This window comes from Montipora foliosa, chromosome 6, assembly GCF_036669935.1.
Source record: "Montipora foliosa isolate CH-2021 chromosome 6, ASM3666993v2, whole genome shotgun sequence".
NCBI lineage: Eukaryota > Metazoa > Cnidaria > Anthozoa > Scleractinia > Acroporidae > Montipora > Montipora foliosa.
The window spans coordinates 67,233,894-67,248,893 of NC_090874.1; the positions used below are offsets into that span (position 1 = coordinate 67,233,894).

A 15,000-nucleotide genomic window follows, 5' to 3' on the forward strand; every position below is an offset into this window, starting at 1 on the left:
ATTTTTTCGATAGGAATTAATTGCATGTCCTTGTTGATGTTGTGGGGAGAGGAAAGGAGAAGAAATGTTCTGCGACTGTAGTAGGTTTGGATTTGGTGTTAGCGTTATCTAAAGTGCGGCGGTGTTTATGTTTCCGTCACTAGTTAGTGAGACGTTAACGTCAAGGAAGGGAACACTGGTGGGAGAGTGTGAGCTAGTGAATTTAATGGTAGGGTGAATGTTGGTGAGATAATCGATGAAAATTTTAAGGTTCTCCGGACTTTCAGTCCAGTTCATAAAAATATCATCGATGTATCTCAACCAAGTATGAGGTTGGAATGTGGCGTTCCTTAGAACATTTCCTCTCCTCTCCCCACAACATCTCCATGCCAGTCCGTACCTCGAAGGCCTCGCCACCAGTGCCTCCTAGAACCCTGGCGGACATACCGTCATGAAGGAGTCTCAAGATAGAAATGAACTTTTCTGGGCAGCCGTATTTAGCCAGGATTCTCCATAGCGCTTCTCGATTGATAGAGTCGAACGCTTTTGTGAGATCAATAAAAGCCATATATAATGGCTGACGCTGCTCCCGACATTTTTCTTGCAACTGCCGGGCAGTGAAGATCATGTCAGTTGTTCTTCTATTTGGGCGGTTATCTAGGAGCGTACGAACGTTCCAAGTTGCAAATTGTAATTTATAGGTATTTCGACCTCTCGCCGATCGCCGAAGGACTTGTATGGGCTTGCGTGTAGATGTTGGAAGACACCTTGTGCGTGAAATCGTTTATCGTGGGAGTACTGTTGCACAGCAGCAAACACACGGTGCCTATGCAGGGAAAGGTCCGGAGTCCAATGGCAGGGAGAACCCCAACTATCGAGGATCCTGACTCTGCAGCACTGCCACCAGCATGGTTGGATTTTTTATCGGGGTTTTCTCCCCTAGATCCGCCGAGTTCTGTTAAAAGGCCAGGGGCGGCACGTGGAGCCACTGCGGACGGTCTTCGGCATGGGACAGGCTAGATGGAGTGGCCACTTGCTGATGACGAGTTGGCCATATTTTTCGCGTCCCATGCCGCTGGATGTGGGGGGACCAGTCTGGAACGCCTAGATCGTTTGGCCACCAGAGAGGTACTACCAGAGAGGTACTACCCCCCAGGGATCCTTACCCCTAAAGACTGGGAGTACAGCACTTGTCAACACAGTCCTTTTAGCTTCTCTAGTTAATCCAGATGGATTAATTCCAAATAAGAAATATATCCTAGTGTGTCCAGGTATGAATTGAATTGTTTACGAGATCAGTATACCCACGAAAGTTTCCGTGAGAAAAGTTGGAACGCCTTTGTGAGTAAACTTAATTGTGTTTTCCAGTACGTGCACTTTGCCTGGCAACAGTGTGGCCCCTTTGTTGAAGTGGTCACGTCCGCCTCCTAACATATTGTTTCATAACAAGTCTTTCCTGAATCGTCAATCACTCACTAATATAAAGATAAGTCTACACTACTAGAAATGATAAACACACTTCACTCTAAAAAGCTTTGTGCCTTCCAGCACCATTCGTTAAGCACAATTAACTTTAGCCGCAGAAGCATTTGTTACGCACAATTAATTTTAATGATACGACAAAAGCACTTAAACGCGTCGTTAACTAATCAAAACAAACACAATTTAACTCGCAATCTTTTCTTCTTAAACACTAACCCATTCCGAGGAATTTAACGAAATAATCGTAGCTACAATTTTTTATCGTTTAACACAGCGACCCGACCACAACGCCTCCATTCGAAAGAAGCGAACTCAACACCATCTGCCTCAACATCATTTGACTCAACACCATCTGCCTGTCTAAAATACTGACTACAGACCAGGGCCCGGTTGTTCGAAAACCGATTAACTTAATCCAGGATTAGCGTGAACTTTGGTTTCATTTTTTCAACTTTTTGGTGCAAGGTTCTTTACCTAATTTTTGTTTTTAAAGATTGACTTCCTCCGATGTAAAGTTTTGCCGAATATCAGTGTTGAACAGCATTTGGGAGTAGAGAAATACCCTCCTTGGTAAATTTTTAATCTGGGATTAGCATCAATCGGTTTTTGAACAACCGGGCCCTGGGGTAAACTGCAGACTAACGATAAAATACAGACTGCGAGTAAAAAAAACGAAATACAAACGCTTTTCTTAAGTCTAAACATTGCTCTAAACTTGATTAGGCATTACCTAAGGTTTTTGGAATAACATTAGCAACAGTTAAAGATTTGATAGTTTCTGCAGTCTGTATTCGACCTTTTCAAATCAAATCTACTTCCTTATTGCCATCATGTAAATTGATGATAAACTTTATCTTTCACTTCATCTGGTAAAATTCACCCTGCTCATTTTTGTCCAAACTCTATATGTATAGTCAAAGCTCAAATTAAATAGTGATAACAAAATGGTACATTTTCGCGAAACAATAAATTGACGTCAAATTACTGCCTGTTCCCTGAAGCAGTCAATAATCAAATTAACAATGTCATTCGTAACAATGTGCCATAATATCCTTCTTTATACAAATGATATAAGTTACACAAGCTGCCGAATGAACTCTTATATATTTTGTGGCAATTGCTTGAAATTATTAGTCCACACCAGTACAGAAGAGTTGTTTGAGACAGAAAGTCATGGTCCCACCTTAACTCTGCGGCATTCAGCAAATCAGCCTGGGTGTAAAATAATGGTTTACCCATGATCAAAACTTTAAAAAAACTTTGTATCATTTCTCATTATTATTATTATTATTTGGTTTTACTATAAGTAACATCGGAGGAAAATGCTTTCTACCTTTTTTAATGAAACAAGTCAATAGTTTTTTTTTAGCTAATAAAAATAATAATAATAATAATAATAATAATTATTATTATTATTATTATTATTATTATTATTATTATTATTATTATTATTATTACCACTGAAGACATAATTTGTGCAATCTCGTTAATCTTCAGTTTGCTTGTGAATTCCGGTTGTTCCCTGCAGAACCCTAGTTCTTCCGCTGTTGTATAAACATTAATGCTATTGATGCTGACTTATTTTATTAAACTTATCTTCTGATATCTGAGTTCAATCACTAAGTGAGATATCGGCGTGCTTCTGACTAATAAACTTATCATGTAAAGTGCATAAAAAAAATTTTACGTCCTGTCCTGTAAGATCAATCACAATCTATTGGGATAGGCACTTTTAAAACCAACTGAGCTACATCTGGTAGATTACAAGTGCTAACTACCCTTCAAACAATCGGGAATGATATCATGGTGCAGTGATGAGAGCACTCACCTCCCACCAATGTGGCTTGCCGTCATATGTGGGTTGAGTTTGTTGGTTCTCTTCTCTGCTCCGAGAGGTTTTTCTCCGGGTACTCCGGTTTTCCCCTCCCCACAACAGCCAATATTTGATTTCAAGTGATTTGATTTGAGTAAATTTCGTTAGTGTCCCCAATTAATGTTCTTGCGCTAAATCCACAGACACTTAAATAAAGTTGTTATCATTATGTGTTCATGGAAGTGTTTTGTAGTCTGTCACATTAATACAATACATACTTAACTGACTGCTCCCCATAGGGGCTTTTCAGGGCCAAAGAAACACAAGCAACGAAACAACGGAACAGAACAACAACAACAACAACAACTGTTAAGAATCCCAACTGACCGGAGGCAAACCAATTGGCTATTTACAAGTGCAGCTGAGAAGTTGAATCAGGGACTACAGGAAAAAATTCAATGAGTGGTCAGAGCAGGTCTTGAACCCGGGATCTCTGGATCACAAGGCAAGCACCCTAACCACTGGGCCACACCTTCCCTGGTGAGTTCTTCAATCAGTTCAATTTTTAGTAAAGAAACTGCTCATGCACCACAGACAATAATGCAGGGATTATCTTTTTTAATCCCGGGCCCTTTTGAGGTACAGTAAGTTAAAAATCCTGACATTATAATAATAATGTTCTGATTTGGAAGCCAGGAAACACTTACAAATTTAGGTTAGGTTAAGTCTGGTAAGGTTTATTAAAATCATATCACAGACCGCAGGCTGAATTACGTAATGTCTACATACTAATATTTATAATGCTATCTATATCTTAAAGGAATCTAATAAATAATACCCAATTTAATAAAACCTTAATTACATTTGTAAAACTGATTCTAAAATTGATTCGCTTGGCAGGCCATTGCGAGAATAAACGAGTTCTTTGCCCTATTGGTGCGGACATGTGGCACATCGTAAGGGCGATAGTTTCTTAAGTTACATCTTGGATTCTTATATAATGGCGGAAGTAAGCTGTTCAGGCTATGGTCGTTATCAGATGCGATGCTATAAAAAAGCTTATCACATAATTTGGCAACATGTATGTATGAATTACTAACATTTACCATTTTTCTACAACATGTATGACAAAACGGACACTTAATGACGGCGTCAGAATGAAGATAATGATGGCAAGAGCAAGCTATGAATTGAGAGGTGCTCAAACAAAACTGTAAAACCAGAATTTAGCTCAAAGATCATACAATTACCACAAAATCACGATAAGAACACTGGTTAGCAATGAAATTGATAATTCTTCCAGACGAACAATTTTGTGTTTTTTCTATTATTTTTTTTTTCAAGAAAACTCCAGGCCCTGGGTAGAATTCTCAGATGTGTGTTGAAAGCTTACTCTCATTTCATCGCCTAACATATTTCTTGCTAACAAATACTGTGACAACATGTCGCGTTGCTTTAATAAAAATACTTATAGGGCTCATAGAGCTATGCAACTTGAAAACTCTTTTAAAAGATTACAACTTGCTGAAAAGTTGGTGAGGAAAACTTATCCCCAACAACTAAAATTTATTTTACAGTTAGGCAAAAATTTTAATATTTTTGCCCCCAAAATTATGCTGGGTATAATTTGTTTTACACATCAACAGCTTCATCTGACTCACTCTTCGCAGGTTTTGTGTCATGGCGGTGTTTCCTGTTAAAAATCAGAACACAAAATAAGAAAAAACCATCAGCATCGAGTCATCTTGGCATGTACAGTACAATAGTGATCTTTTTACAGTGCACTATACTGCATGAACCACTGGTAAGCATACCTCAAACCCATCCCCCAAAAGACACAGGCATGAAAAGTTAAGCAAGCACTGTTGCTCACACCATCATAGGAGTGTACAGACTCTGATATAGTAAATTTATGTCTTGTGCAAAGACCCTTCAGCCTTGCCTAGCTAAAAGATTAATGCTATATTGAACAAAGGAAAAACGACATTGAGAAGACACTATTAACAACTGACTACCCTTCACAGTTATCCATTGAGACTTTCTTCCTTCACCAATACTGTAGCACATTGAAAGATATTTAAGGAATGGGTGGATAAAGAATTATTATTCAATCATCAGATTTAAGAAGTGACAGAATATCTAAAATCAATCAATAATTTTAACAACTACTTACCTAAAAAAATATAAGTTCAGTACCAAAGACACAGCCAGCAGTATTCCTAAAATTACTGTTACTATTAACCACAAAACTGCAAGAAATGGTTGAAAAAAGTAAGATTTTAGAATTTAAAAAAAAGTTGAAAAGGTCAATGATGTTCTTGTCCATAGCAATAGTTTTCCATTTTAAAATCTTGGGCATTACATGTAGTATCTCAGTTTTCATCAGCCACTCCCTCTTGTTTTACAATCAAATTACGGTATTTCAAAAGTTCTAACATAACGCAATAACTTGTTTTCTCTTTTTTGATGAAAAATTTATGAAAAATTTATGAGTAGGTAATAAAGTTTGCTTGGCCAATAGGCAAGTTAGAATTTCTTGATCTTGTAATAATAACAATAACAATAATAATAAAATTCAAATAGTAACCCTGCACAATCTACAGGTACACTGTAGCAGAAGCAAAATAAAGTGCCAGTGTTCACATGTACATGTCACTTATCGCTATACAATCTTTAACGGACGCTGGGCTTTAGTGGTTTCCCTATTTATTGAAAGATAATTAGGGTCTACAAAGTGTCTAGTGGGGAGGCATGCATCCTGAACACCATTACCCTTAATCTAGGAATCTAGAAAGAGCCCCCTTCACACCAACACCTTACTTTCCCCAGTTAAATTTATGCCTGCAGCACCTAATCTTATCATGGAGTTTTCATATCTCCATCACCCCGAAAAATATTGTACTTAATGTAATATTAATATTTTGGAATAGAAATCTGCTCAGCTCAAGACAAAAATTACAAAGAGTATCGAATACTGTTAAAAAAAAAACACCTCAATATAATAATCTTAAGCCTCTGGCTTACCAGGAGATTTCTGGTTATTTCTGTTTTGAAACATGGCTTCAATTGGAAGAGAAGTAGCGGTTTCTTCAGTAGTTTTTATTGGTGTTGTAGTCTTTTGATTGCTGCCTGTAGGTAATGTGGATGGTGTTGGCGATTCGACCTCAAGAACATCTAGTGATGCAAAATGATTTGATGTAAGTTTGACTTGAACTTCATGATCATTAATACTGATCCTTGTCTAATAACCCTCAGCCACGCATCCTATTCAACCTTGATTTCTGGGTGTTAATTCATCTCTCAACATCAGTACTGCCAACGAAATGCAAGACCTATTATCAACCACTTTTCACCCTTTGGTTGTAAAGCCATAAGCAGTGGTTACTATGCTTTGCATATTTCTTTTCATTTTAAGTTGAAAATACAACAATTATGTAAAACCATAAATTTTACCCATACCCTTTTCTTATTCACAATTTCAGCCTTTCACCCAGGCCTTTTTGTTATCCTGATAATCACATTACTATTTAAAAAAAAAACAAAGTTTTTATTGGAGATTTTAGAATTTAAAAAAAAGTTGAAAAGGTCAATGATGTTCTTGTCCATAGCAATAGTTTTCCATTTTAAAATCTTGGGCATTACACGTAGTATCTCAGTTTTCATCAGCCACTCCCTCTTGTTTTACAATCAAATTACGGTATTTCAAAAGTTCTAACATAACGCAACTTAATTCTCTTTTTTGATAAAAAATTTATGAAAAATTTATGAGTAGGTAATGAAGTTTGCTTGGCCAATAGGCAAGTTAGAATTTCTTGATCCTGTAATAATAATAATAATCATCATAAAAAAATTCAAATAGTAACCCTGCACAATCTACAGGTACACTGCAGCAGAAGCAAAATAAAGTGGCCAGTGTTCACATGTACATGTCACTTATCGCTATACAATCTTTAACGGATGCTGGGCTTTAGTGGTTTCCCTATTTATTGAAAGATAATTAGAGTCTACAAAGTGTCTAGTGGGGAGGCATGCACCCTGAACACCAACCCTTAATCTAGGAATCTAGAAAGAGGCTCCTTCACACCAACACCTTACTTTCCCCAGTTAAATTTTAATGCCTGCAGCACCTAATCTTATCATGGAGGTTTCATATCTCCATCACCCCGAAAAATATTGTACTTAATGTAATATTAATATTTTGGAATAGAAATCTGCTCAGCTCAAGACAAAAATTACAAAAAGTGTCGAATACTGTTTAAAAAAAAACACCTCAATATAATAATCTTAAGCCTCTGGCTTACCAGGAGATTTCTGGTTAGTTCTGTTTTGAAACATGGCTTCAATTGGAAGAGAAGTAGCGGTTTCTTCAGTAGTTTTTATTGGTGTTGTAGTCTTTTGATTGCTGCCTGTAGGTAATGTGAATGGTGTTGGCGATTCGACCTCAAAAACATCTAGTGATGCAAAATGATTTGATGTAAGTTTGACTTGAACTTCATGATCATTAATACTGATCCTTGTCTAATAACCCTCAGCCACGCATCCTATTCAACCTTGATTTCTGGGTGTTAATTCATCTCTCAACATCAGTACTGCCAACGAAATGCAAGACCTATTATCAACCACTTTTCACCCTTTGGTTGTAAAGCCATAAGCAGTGGTTACTATATGCTTTGCATATTTCTTTTCATTTTAAGTTGAAAATACAACAATTATGTAAAACCATAAATTTTACCCATACCCTTTTCTTATTCACAATTTCAGCCTTTCACCCAGGCCTTTTTGTTATCCTGATAATCACATTACTATTTAAAAAAAACAAAGTTTTTATTGGAGATTTTAGAATTTAAAAAAAAGTTGAAAAGGTCAATGATGTTCTTGTCCATAGCAATAGTTTTCCATTTTAAAATCTTGGGCATTACATGTAGTATCTCAGTTTTCATCAGCCACTCCCTCTTGTTTTACAATCAAATTACGGTATTTCAAAAGTTCTAACATAACGCAACTTGTTTCTCTTTTTTGATGAAAAATTTATGAAAAATTTATGAGTAGGTAATGAAGTTTGCTTGGCCAATAGGCAAGTTAGAATTTCTTGATCCTGTAATAATAATAATAATCATAAAAAAATTCAAATAGTAACCCTGCACAATCTACAGGTACACTGTAGCAGAAGCAAAATAAAGTGGCCAGTGTTCACATGTACATGTCACTTATCGCTATACAATCTTTAACGGATGCTGGGCTTTAGTGGTTTCCCTATTTATTGAAAGATAATTAGAGTCTACAAAGTGTCTAGTGGGGAGGCATGCATCCTGAACACCAACCCTTAATCTAGGAATCTAGAAAGAGCCCCCTTCACACCAACACCTTACTTTCCCCAGTTAAATTTATGCAGCACCTAATCTTATCATGGAGTTTTCATATCTCCATCACCCCGAAAAATATAATTTGTACTTAATGTAATATTAATATTTTGGAATAGAAATCTGCTCAGCTCAAGACAAAAATTACAAAAAGTATCGAATACTGTTTAAAAAAAAAACACCTCAATATAATAATCTTAAGCCTCTGGCTTACCAGGAGATTTCTGGTTAGTTCTGTTTTGAAACATGGCTTCAATTGGAAGAGAAGGAGCGGTTTCTTCAGTAGTTTTTATTGGAAATTTTAGAAATTATTGTAAATAAAGTTGAAAAGGTCAATGAGGTTCTTGTCCATAGCAATAGTTTTCCATTTTAAAATCTTGGGCATTACATGTAGTATCTCAGTTTTCATCAGCCACTCCCTCTTGTTTTACAATCAAATTACGGTATTTCAAAAGTTCTAACATAACGCAACTTGTTTTCTCTTTTTTGATGAAAAATTTATGAAAAATTTATGAGTAGGTAATGAAGTTTGCTTGGCCAATACGCAAGTTAGAATTTCTTGATCCTGTAATAATAATAATCATCATAAAAAAATTCAAATAGTAACCCTGCACAATCTACAGGTACACTGTAGCAGAAGCAAAATAAAGTGGCCAGTGTTCACATGTACATGTCACTTATCGCTATACAATCTTTAACGGATGCTGGGCTTTAGTGGTTTCCCTATTTATTGAAAGATAATTAGAGTCTACAAAGTGTCTAGTGGGGAGGCATGCATCCTGAACACCAACCCTTAATCTAGGAATCTAGAAAGAGCCCCCTTCACACCAACACCTTACTTTCCCCAGTTAAATTTATGCCTGCAGCACCTAATCTTATCATGGAGGTTTCATATCTCCATCACCCCGAAAAATATTGTACTTAATGTAATATTAATATTTTGGAATAGAAATCTGCTCAGCTCAAGACAAAAATTACAAAAAGTATCGAATACTGTTTAAAAAAAAAACACCTCAATATAATAATCTTAAGCCTCTGGCTTACCAGGAGATTTCTGGTTAGTTCTGTTTTGAAACATGGCTTCAATTGGAAGAGAAGTAGCGGTTTCTTCAGTAGTTTTTATTGGTGTTGTAGTCTTTTGATTGCTGCCTGTAGGTAATGTGAATGGTGTTGGCGATTCGACCTCAAGAACATCTAGTGATGCAAAATGATTTGATGTAAGTTTGACTTGAACTTCATGATCATTAATACTGATCCTTGTCTAATAACCCTCAGCCACGCATCCTATTCAACCTTGATTTCTGGGTGTTAATTCATCTCTCAACATCAGTACTGCCAACGAAATGCAAGACCTATTATCAACCACTTTTCACCCTTTGGTTGTAAAGCCATAAGCAGTGGTTACTATGCTTTGCATATTTCTTTTCATTTTAAGTTGAAAATACAACAATTATGTAAAACCATAAATTTTACCCATACCCTTTTCTTATTCACAATTTCAGCCTTTCACCCAGGCCTTTTTGTTATCCTGATAATCACATTACTATTTAAAAAAAAACAAAGTTTTTATTGGAGATTTTAGAATTTAAAAAAAAGTTGAAAAGGTCAATGATGTTCTTGTCCATAGCAATAGTTTTCCATTTTAAAATCTTGGGCATTACATGTAGTATCTCAGTTTTCATCAGCCACTCCCTCTTGTTTTACAATCAAATTACGGTATTTCAAAAGTTCTAACATAACGCAACTTGTTTCTCTTTTTTGATGAAAAATTTATGAAAAATTTATGAGTAGGTAATGAAGTTTGCTTGGCCAATAGGCAAGTTAGAATTTCTTGATCCTGTAATAATAATAATCATCATAAAAAAATTCAAATAGTAACCCTGCACAATCTACAGGTACACTGTAGCAGAAGCAAAATAAAGTGGCCAGTGTTCACATGTACATGTCACTTATCGCTATACAATCTTTAACGGATGCTGGGCTTTAGTGGTTTCCCTATTTATTGAAAGATAATTAGAGTCTACAAAGTGTCTAGTGGGGAGGCATGCATCCTGAACACCAACCCTTAATCTAAGAATCTAGAAAGAGCCCCCTTCACACCAACACCTTACTTTCCCCAGTTAAATTTATGCCTGCAGCACCTAATCTTATCATGGAGGTTTCATATCTCCATCACCCCGAAAAATATTGTACTTAATGTAATATTAATATTTTGGAATAGAAATCTGCTCAGCTCAAGACAAAAATTACAAAAAGTATCGAATACTGTTTAAAAAAAAAACACCTCAATATAATAATCTTAAGCCTCTGGCTTACCAGGAGATTTCTGGTTAGTTCTGTTTTGAAACATGGCTTCAATTGGAAGAGAAGGAGCGGTTTCTTCAGTAGTTTTTATTGGAAATTTTAGAAATTATTGTAAATAAAGTTGAAAAGGTCAATGAGGTTCTTGTCCATAGCAATAGTTTTCCATTTTAAAATCTTGGGCATTACATGTAGTATCTCAGTTTTCATCAGCCACTCCCTCTTGTTTTACAATGAAATTACGGTATTTCAAAAGTTCTAACATAACGCAACTTGTTTTCTCTTTTTTGATGAAAAATTTATGAAAAATTTATGAGTAGGTAATGAAGTTTGCTTGGCCAATAGGCAAGTTAGAATTTCTTGATCCTGTAATAATAATAATCATCATAAAAAAATTCAAATAGTAACCCTGCACAATCTACAGGTACACTGTAGCAGAAGCAAAATAAAGTGGCCAGTGTTCACATGTACATGTCACTTATCGCTATACAATCTTTAACGGACGCTGGGCTTTAGTGGTTTCCCTATTTATTGAAAGATAATTAGAGTCTACAAAGTGTCTAGTGGGGATGCATGCATCCTGAACACCAACCCTTAATTTAGGAATCTAGAAAGAGCCCCCTTCACACCAACGCCTTACTTTCCCCAGTTAAATTTATGCCTGCAGCACCTAATCTTATCATGGAGGTTTCATATCTCCATCACCCCGAAAAATATTGTACTTAATGTAATATTAATATTTTGGAATAGAAATCTGCTCAGCTCAAGACAAAAATTACAAAAAGTATCGAATACTGTTTAAAAAAAAAACACCTCAATATAATAATCTTAAGCCTCTGGCTTACCAGGAGATTTCTGGTTAGTTCTGTTTTGAAACATGGCTTCAATTGGAAGAGAAGGAGCGGTTTCTTCAGTAGTTTTTATTGGTGTTGTAGTCTTTTGATTGCTGCCTGTAGGTAATGTGAATGGTGTTGGCGATTCGACCTCAGAACACAGAACATCTAGTGATGCAAAATGATTTGATGTAAGTTTGACTTGAACTTCATGATCATTAATACTGATCCTTGTCTAATAACCCTCAGCCACGCATCCTATTCAACCTTGATTTCTGCGTGTTTCATCTCTCAACATCAGTACTGCCAACGAAATGCAAGACCTATTATCAACCACTTTTCACCCTTTGGTTGTAAAGCCATAAGCAGTGGTTACTATGCTTTGCATATTTCTTTTCATTTTAAGTTGAAAATTAATACAACAATTATGTAAAACCATAAATTTTACCCATACCCTTTTCTTATTCACAATTTCAGCCTTTCACCCAGGCCTTTTTGTTATCCTGATAATCACATTACTATTTAAAAAAAAACAAAAAACAAAACCAAACAAACATACCTTTTTTATCTCTGCAAATGTATATCTGTAACCGCATGTTAAATTGTTCACAGTGTCCTCTGCTTGTACTGCCCAGAGTCTCCGTAGAGCCATTTGCCGTTGCTTATTGAACATTAACCCATTAAAATGGTAACAATAAAATTAATATTTGAGTTTCCATCCTCTGATAAGTGAGTTGTCACTCAGAAAAAATGTTGCTAGAAACCTCCTGAATTTGGTTTCTTTTTATCCCTGGCTTAAAGTGGTACTATGATCAAATTTTTACCCCTTGATTTTTTGACTATATCACATAGAATTCCATGAAAGAACAAAAACGTCATTTACCGTTTGCAAATATCTTCATTAGTTCCGGAGATATTTAAGTTTGAAAAATTGGTAAAATATGCAAATGAGATGACTAATGACGTCATACACTCAACCCAATTATATTGAGTATATAAATAGAGCTACCTTGGCCAATTTACAGCGCAGACCATTGAAACTTGGTAGTCTAATAGTTCCACAGGAAACACACCTATGGCTACAAAAACTTATGCTCCCATGGCAACTCACTCTTTTCCAGTCCCCACCCACTTGATTTCAATATGTTATTGATTTTCAGCTTGAAAAATGTTAAACAAGGCCACAAAGTCGTGCTAACATATTTATATGCTTGCTGGATCATGCAAGCATATGAATATGTTAGGTCGAATTTGTTGCTTTGCTAAATGTTTTTCTAGCTTATGATCACCAAAAATATTGAATTAGGTTGAAGGGGACTGGAAAAGAATGAGTTGCCATGGGAACCAATTTCTTTTTGGCCAAAGATGTGTTACCTGTATAACTATTAGCCTACCAAGTTTCAATGGCCTTTGCTGCAAATTGACCGAGATAGCTTTATTTATATACTTGATTTTATATTGGGTTGAGTCAATGACGTCATAAGTAATCTCATTTGCATATTTTACATATTTTTCAAACTTAAATATCTCCGGAACCAATGCAGATATTTCGAAACGGTAACACAGCCTTTTTTATCTTTCCTAGAATTCTATATAAACCTAAAAATTCAAGGGATAAACATTTGATCATAGTTAGTAGCACTTTAAAGTTAATCTTAAAAATCAGGCCATATACTGTGCTGATTAAACTCTCAGCTTTTACACAGCAGTATAAAAGGAATGGGAGAGGGAATTGATCATTCTTATAATTAACAAAAATCTTGTCAGCCCAAACGCAGAAGGATTCATTACCAGTGGATCTTGGAAGGCATTTTCTACTGTTTATAACTCTTGCTAAAGTGCACAGAAACACACTTTATACTTACACAGAAAGTAATACGTCTCTCCACTTTTAAATGTACCGGTAAGTCCTCCAACTGCAGTGAATGACTGAAAAACCAATAACCTATAATGAAGAGATGATGGATCTTCACATCTCAGAAGAATTTTGTTGTCTGGGATGGACGTGTTAACATTGCAGCTGTGGAAACTAGATTTGTCTACTATCCAAACATTCTCATACAGGGAACTGATTTGTGGTCCATTTGTCATAGCCAGCGAAATTGCTACGTGTGGACAGATGAGATTGACTTTTGAGTCTGGCAGAACATTTAGGCGGTATATCCCCTCTTTAAATCTGCAATGAGTAAAAGTATTGACAGAAAAAAGTAATACACTAAGTTAGCTTTTTCAATAGGAGTGTGACATACATGTATGCAGTGCTCAAAATTAGCCGTCGTCTGGTCATCCCAGACGACCAGAAAAATTACCGGGCGACCAGGTTTTGGTAAAATGAAAAAACTGGTTGCTCGAAGAAAAAACAACGTCCAACCCAGCCAAACATAGGAAATGAAATACATAAGCATCACCCGCCTTAATTTTCGGTTTTATAATGTCAATGTCCGATAGTATTGTGCAGTTAACAATAATTGATTTGCAGCACCTTAGCATTTTGCCATGTTTTGAATATCTGTGGCTTTTGCAAAAAACTTGTCAGATGGGAAAATGCAAAAGACAATATTATCTCAAACATGTAGGCAGTGGAGATCGAAAATGCTAAAATTTAAACACAGATTTCCCCAATGGACAGTTGGAGAATCAACAACTTCAAAGTTTATGGAAGCGACCGTGCATTGGATAATCAATGTTTTATTGACAGTCTTTCAGTTTCATTCCCCCTTTTGTCCACTGAGCACTTGCATACTCTCAGTAAATTACTAACAATATTACATAGTGTAGCATAATAGAAAGGCTAACTATTTTTTCCCTCTTTATCTCTTAAGAATAAGAATGAGTTGTACCAGTTTCATGCCACAAGAGTGGTAGCCAAAACTGGTATTCCTAGTTGCTCCTAAGGAGGCTTGAAACAATTTCTCCTTTTTCCGCACAAATAAAAATATTCTACTCTTAGCATAGTTAGGGTAATCATATCAAGACAAAATTTGGCCAGGGTATTAAGTAATTTTATTTATCAAAAATGAGTGCGAGTGTTTCATCAGGGGTTCCAAACACCAAGAAACAGATGAAAGAGTGATCAAGAAGATTATGCAAGATCAAACTTCATGAACCCTTGACCATAACTCCACAACTAAAAATTTTACTAAACCTGTTCAGTAATCTTATTAAATAATTTATTTATTTAGCTATTCTATATTTCGCATAGCATGTCTTGTAATTGGCTACACAGTTAGCT

The 15,000-nt window shown here is 35.9% G+C and overlaps 1 protein-coding gene across 2 annotated transcripts in view; it reads right to left on the bottom strand.

The window, feature by feature from the left end:
• Nucleotides 1-3,976: 3,976 nt before the first annotated feature.
• LOC138008230 (uncharacterized) overlaps nucleotides 3,977-15,000 on the bottom strand; it is a 101,961-nt gene continuing 90,937 nt past the window's right edge. Inside the window, exons 3-10 of one of the 2 annotated variants that reach the window (XM_068855490.1) lie at nucleotides 13,634-13,944; nucleotides 12,328-12,429; nucleotides 11,781-11,936; nucleotides 9,679-9,828; nucleotides 7,576-7,725; nucleotides 6,299-6,448; nucleotides 5,448-5,523; nucleotides 3,977-4,967 (exon numbers count right to left, since the gene is read on the bottom strand). In XM_068855490.1, coding sequence (XP_068711591.1) covers nucleotides 4,907-4,967; nucleotides 5,448-5,523; nucleotides 6,299-6,448; nucleotides 7,576-7,725; nucleotides 9,679-9,828; nucleotides 11,781-11,936; nucleotides 12,328-12,429; nucleotides 13,634-13,944 — 1,156 coding nt within the window. In that variant the 3' untranslated portion in view covers nucleotides 3,977-4,906. The remainder of the gene's footprint in view (nucleotides 4,968-5,447; nucleotides 5,524-6,298; nucleotides 6,449-7,575; nucleotides 7,726-9,678; nucleotides 9,829-11,780; nucleotides 11,937-12,327; nucleotides 12,430-13,633; nucleotides 13,945-15,000) is intronic. The other variant, XM_068855489.1, reaches the window with a different exon arrangement.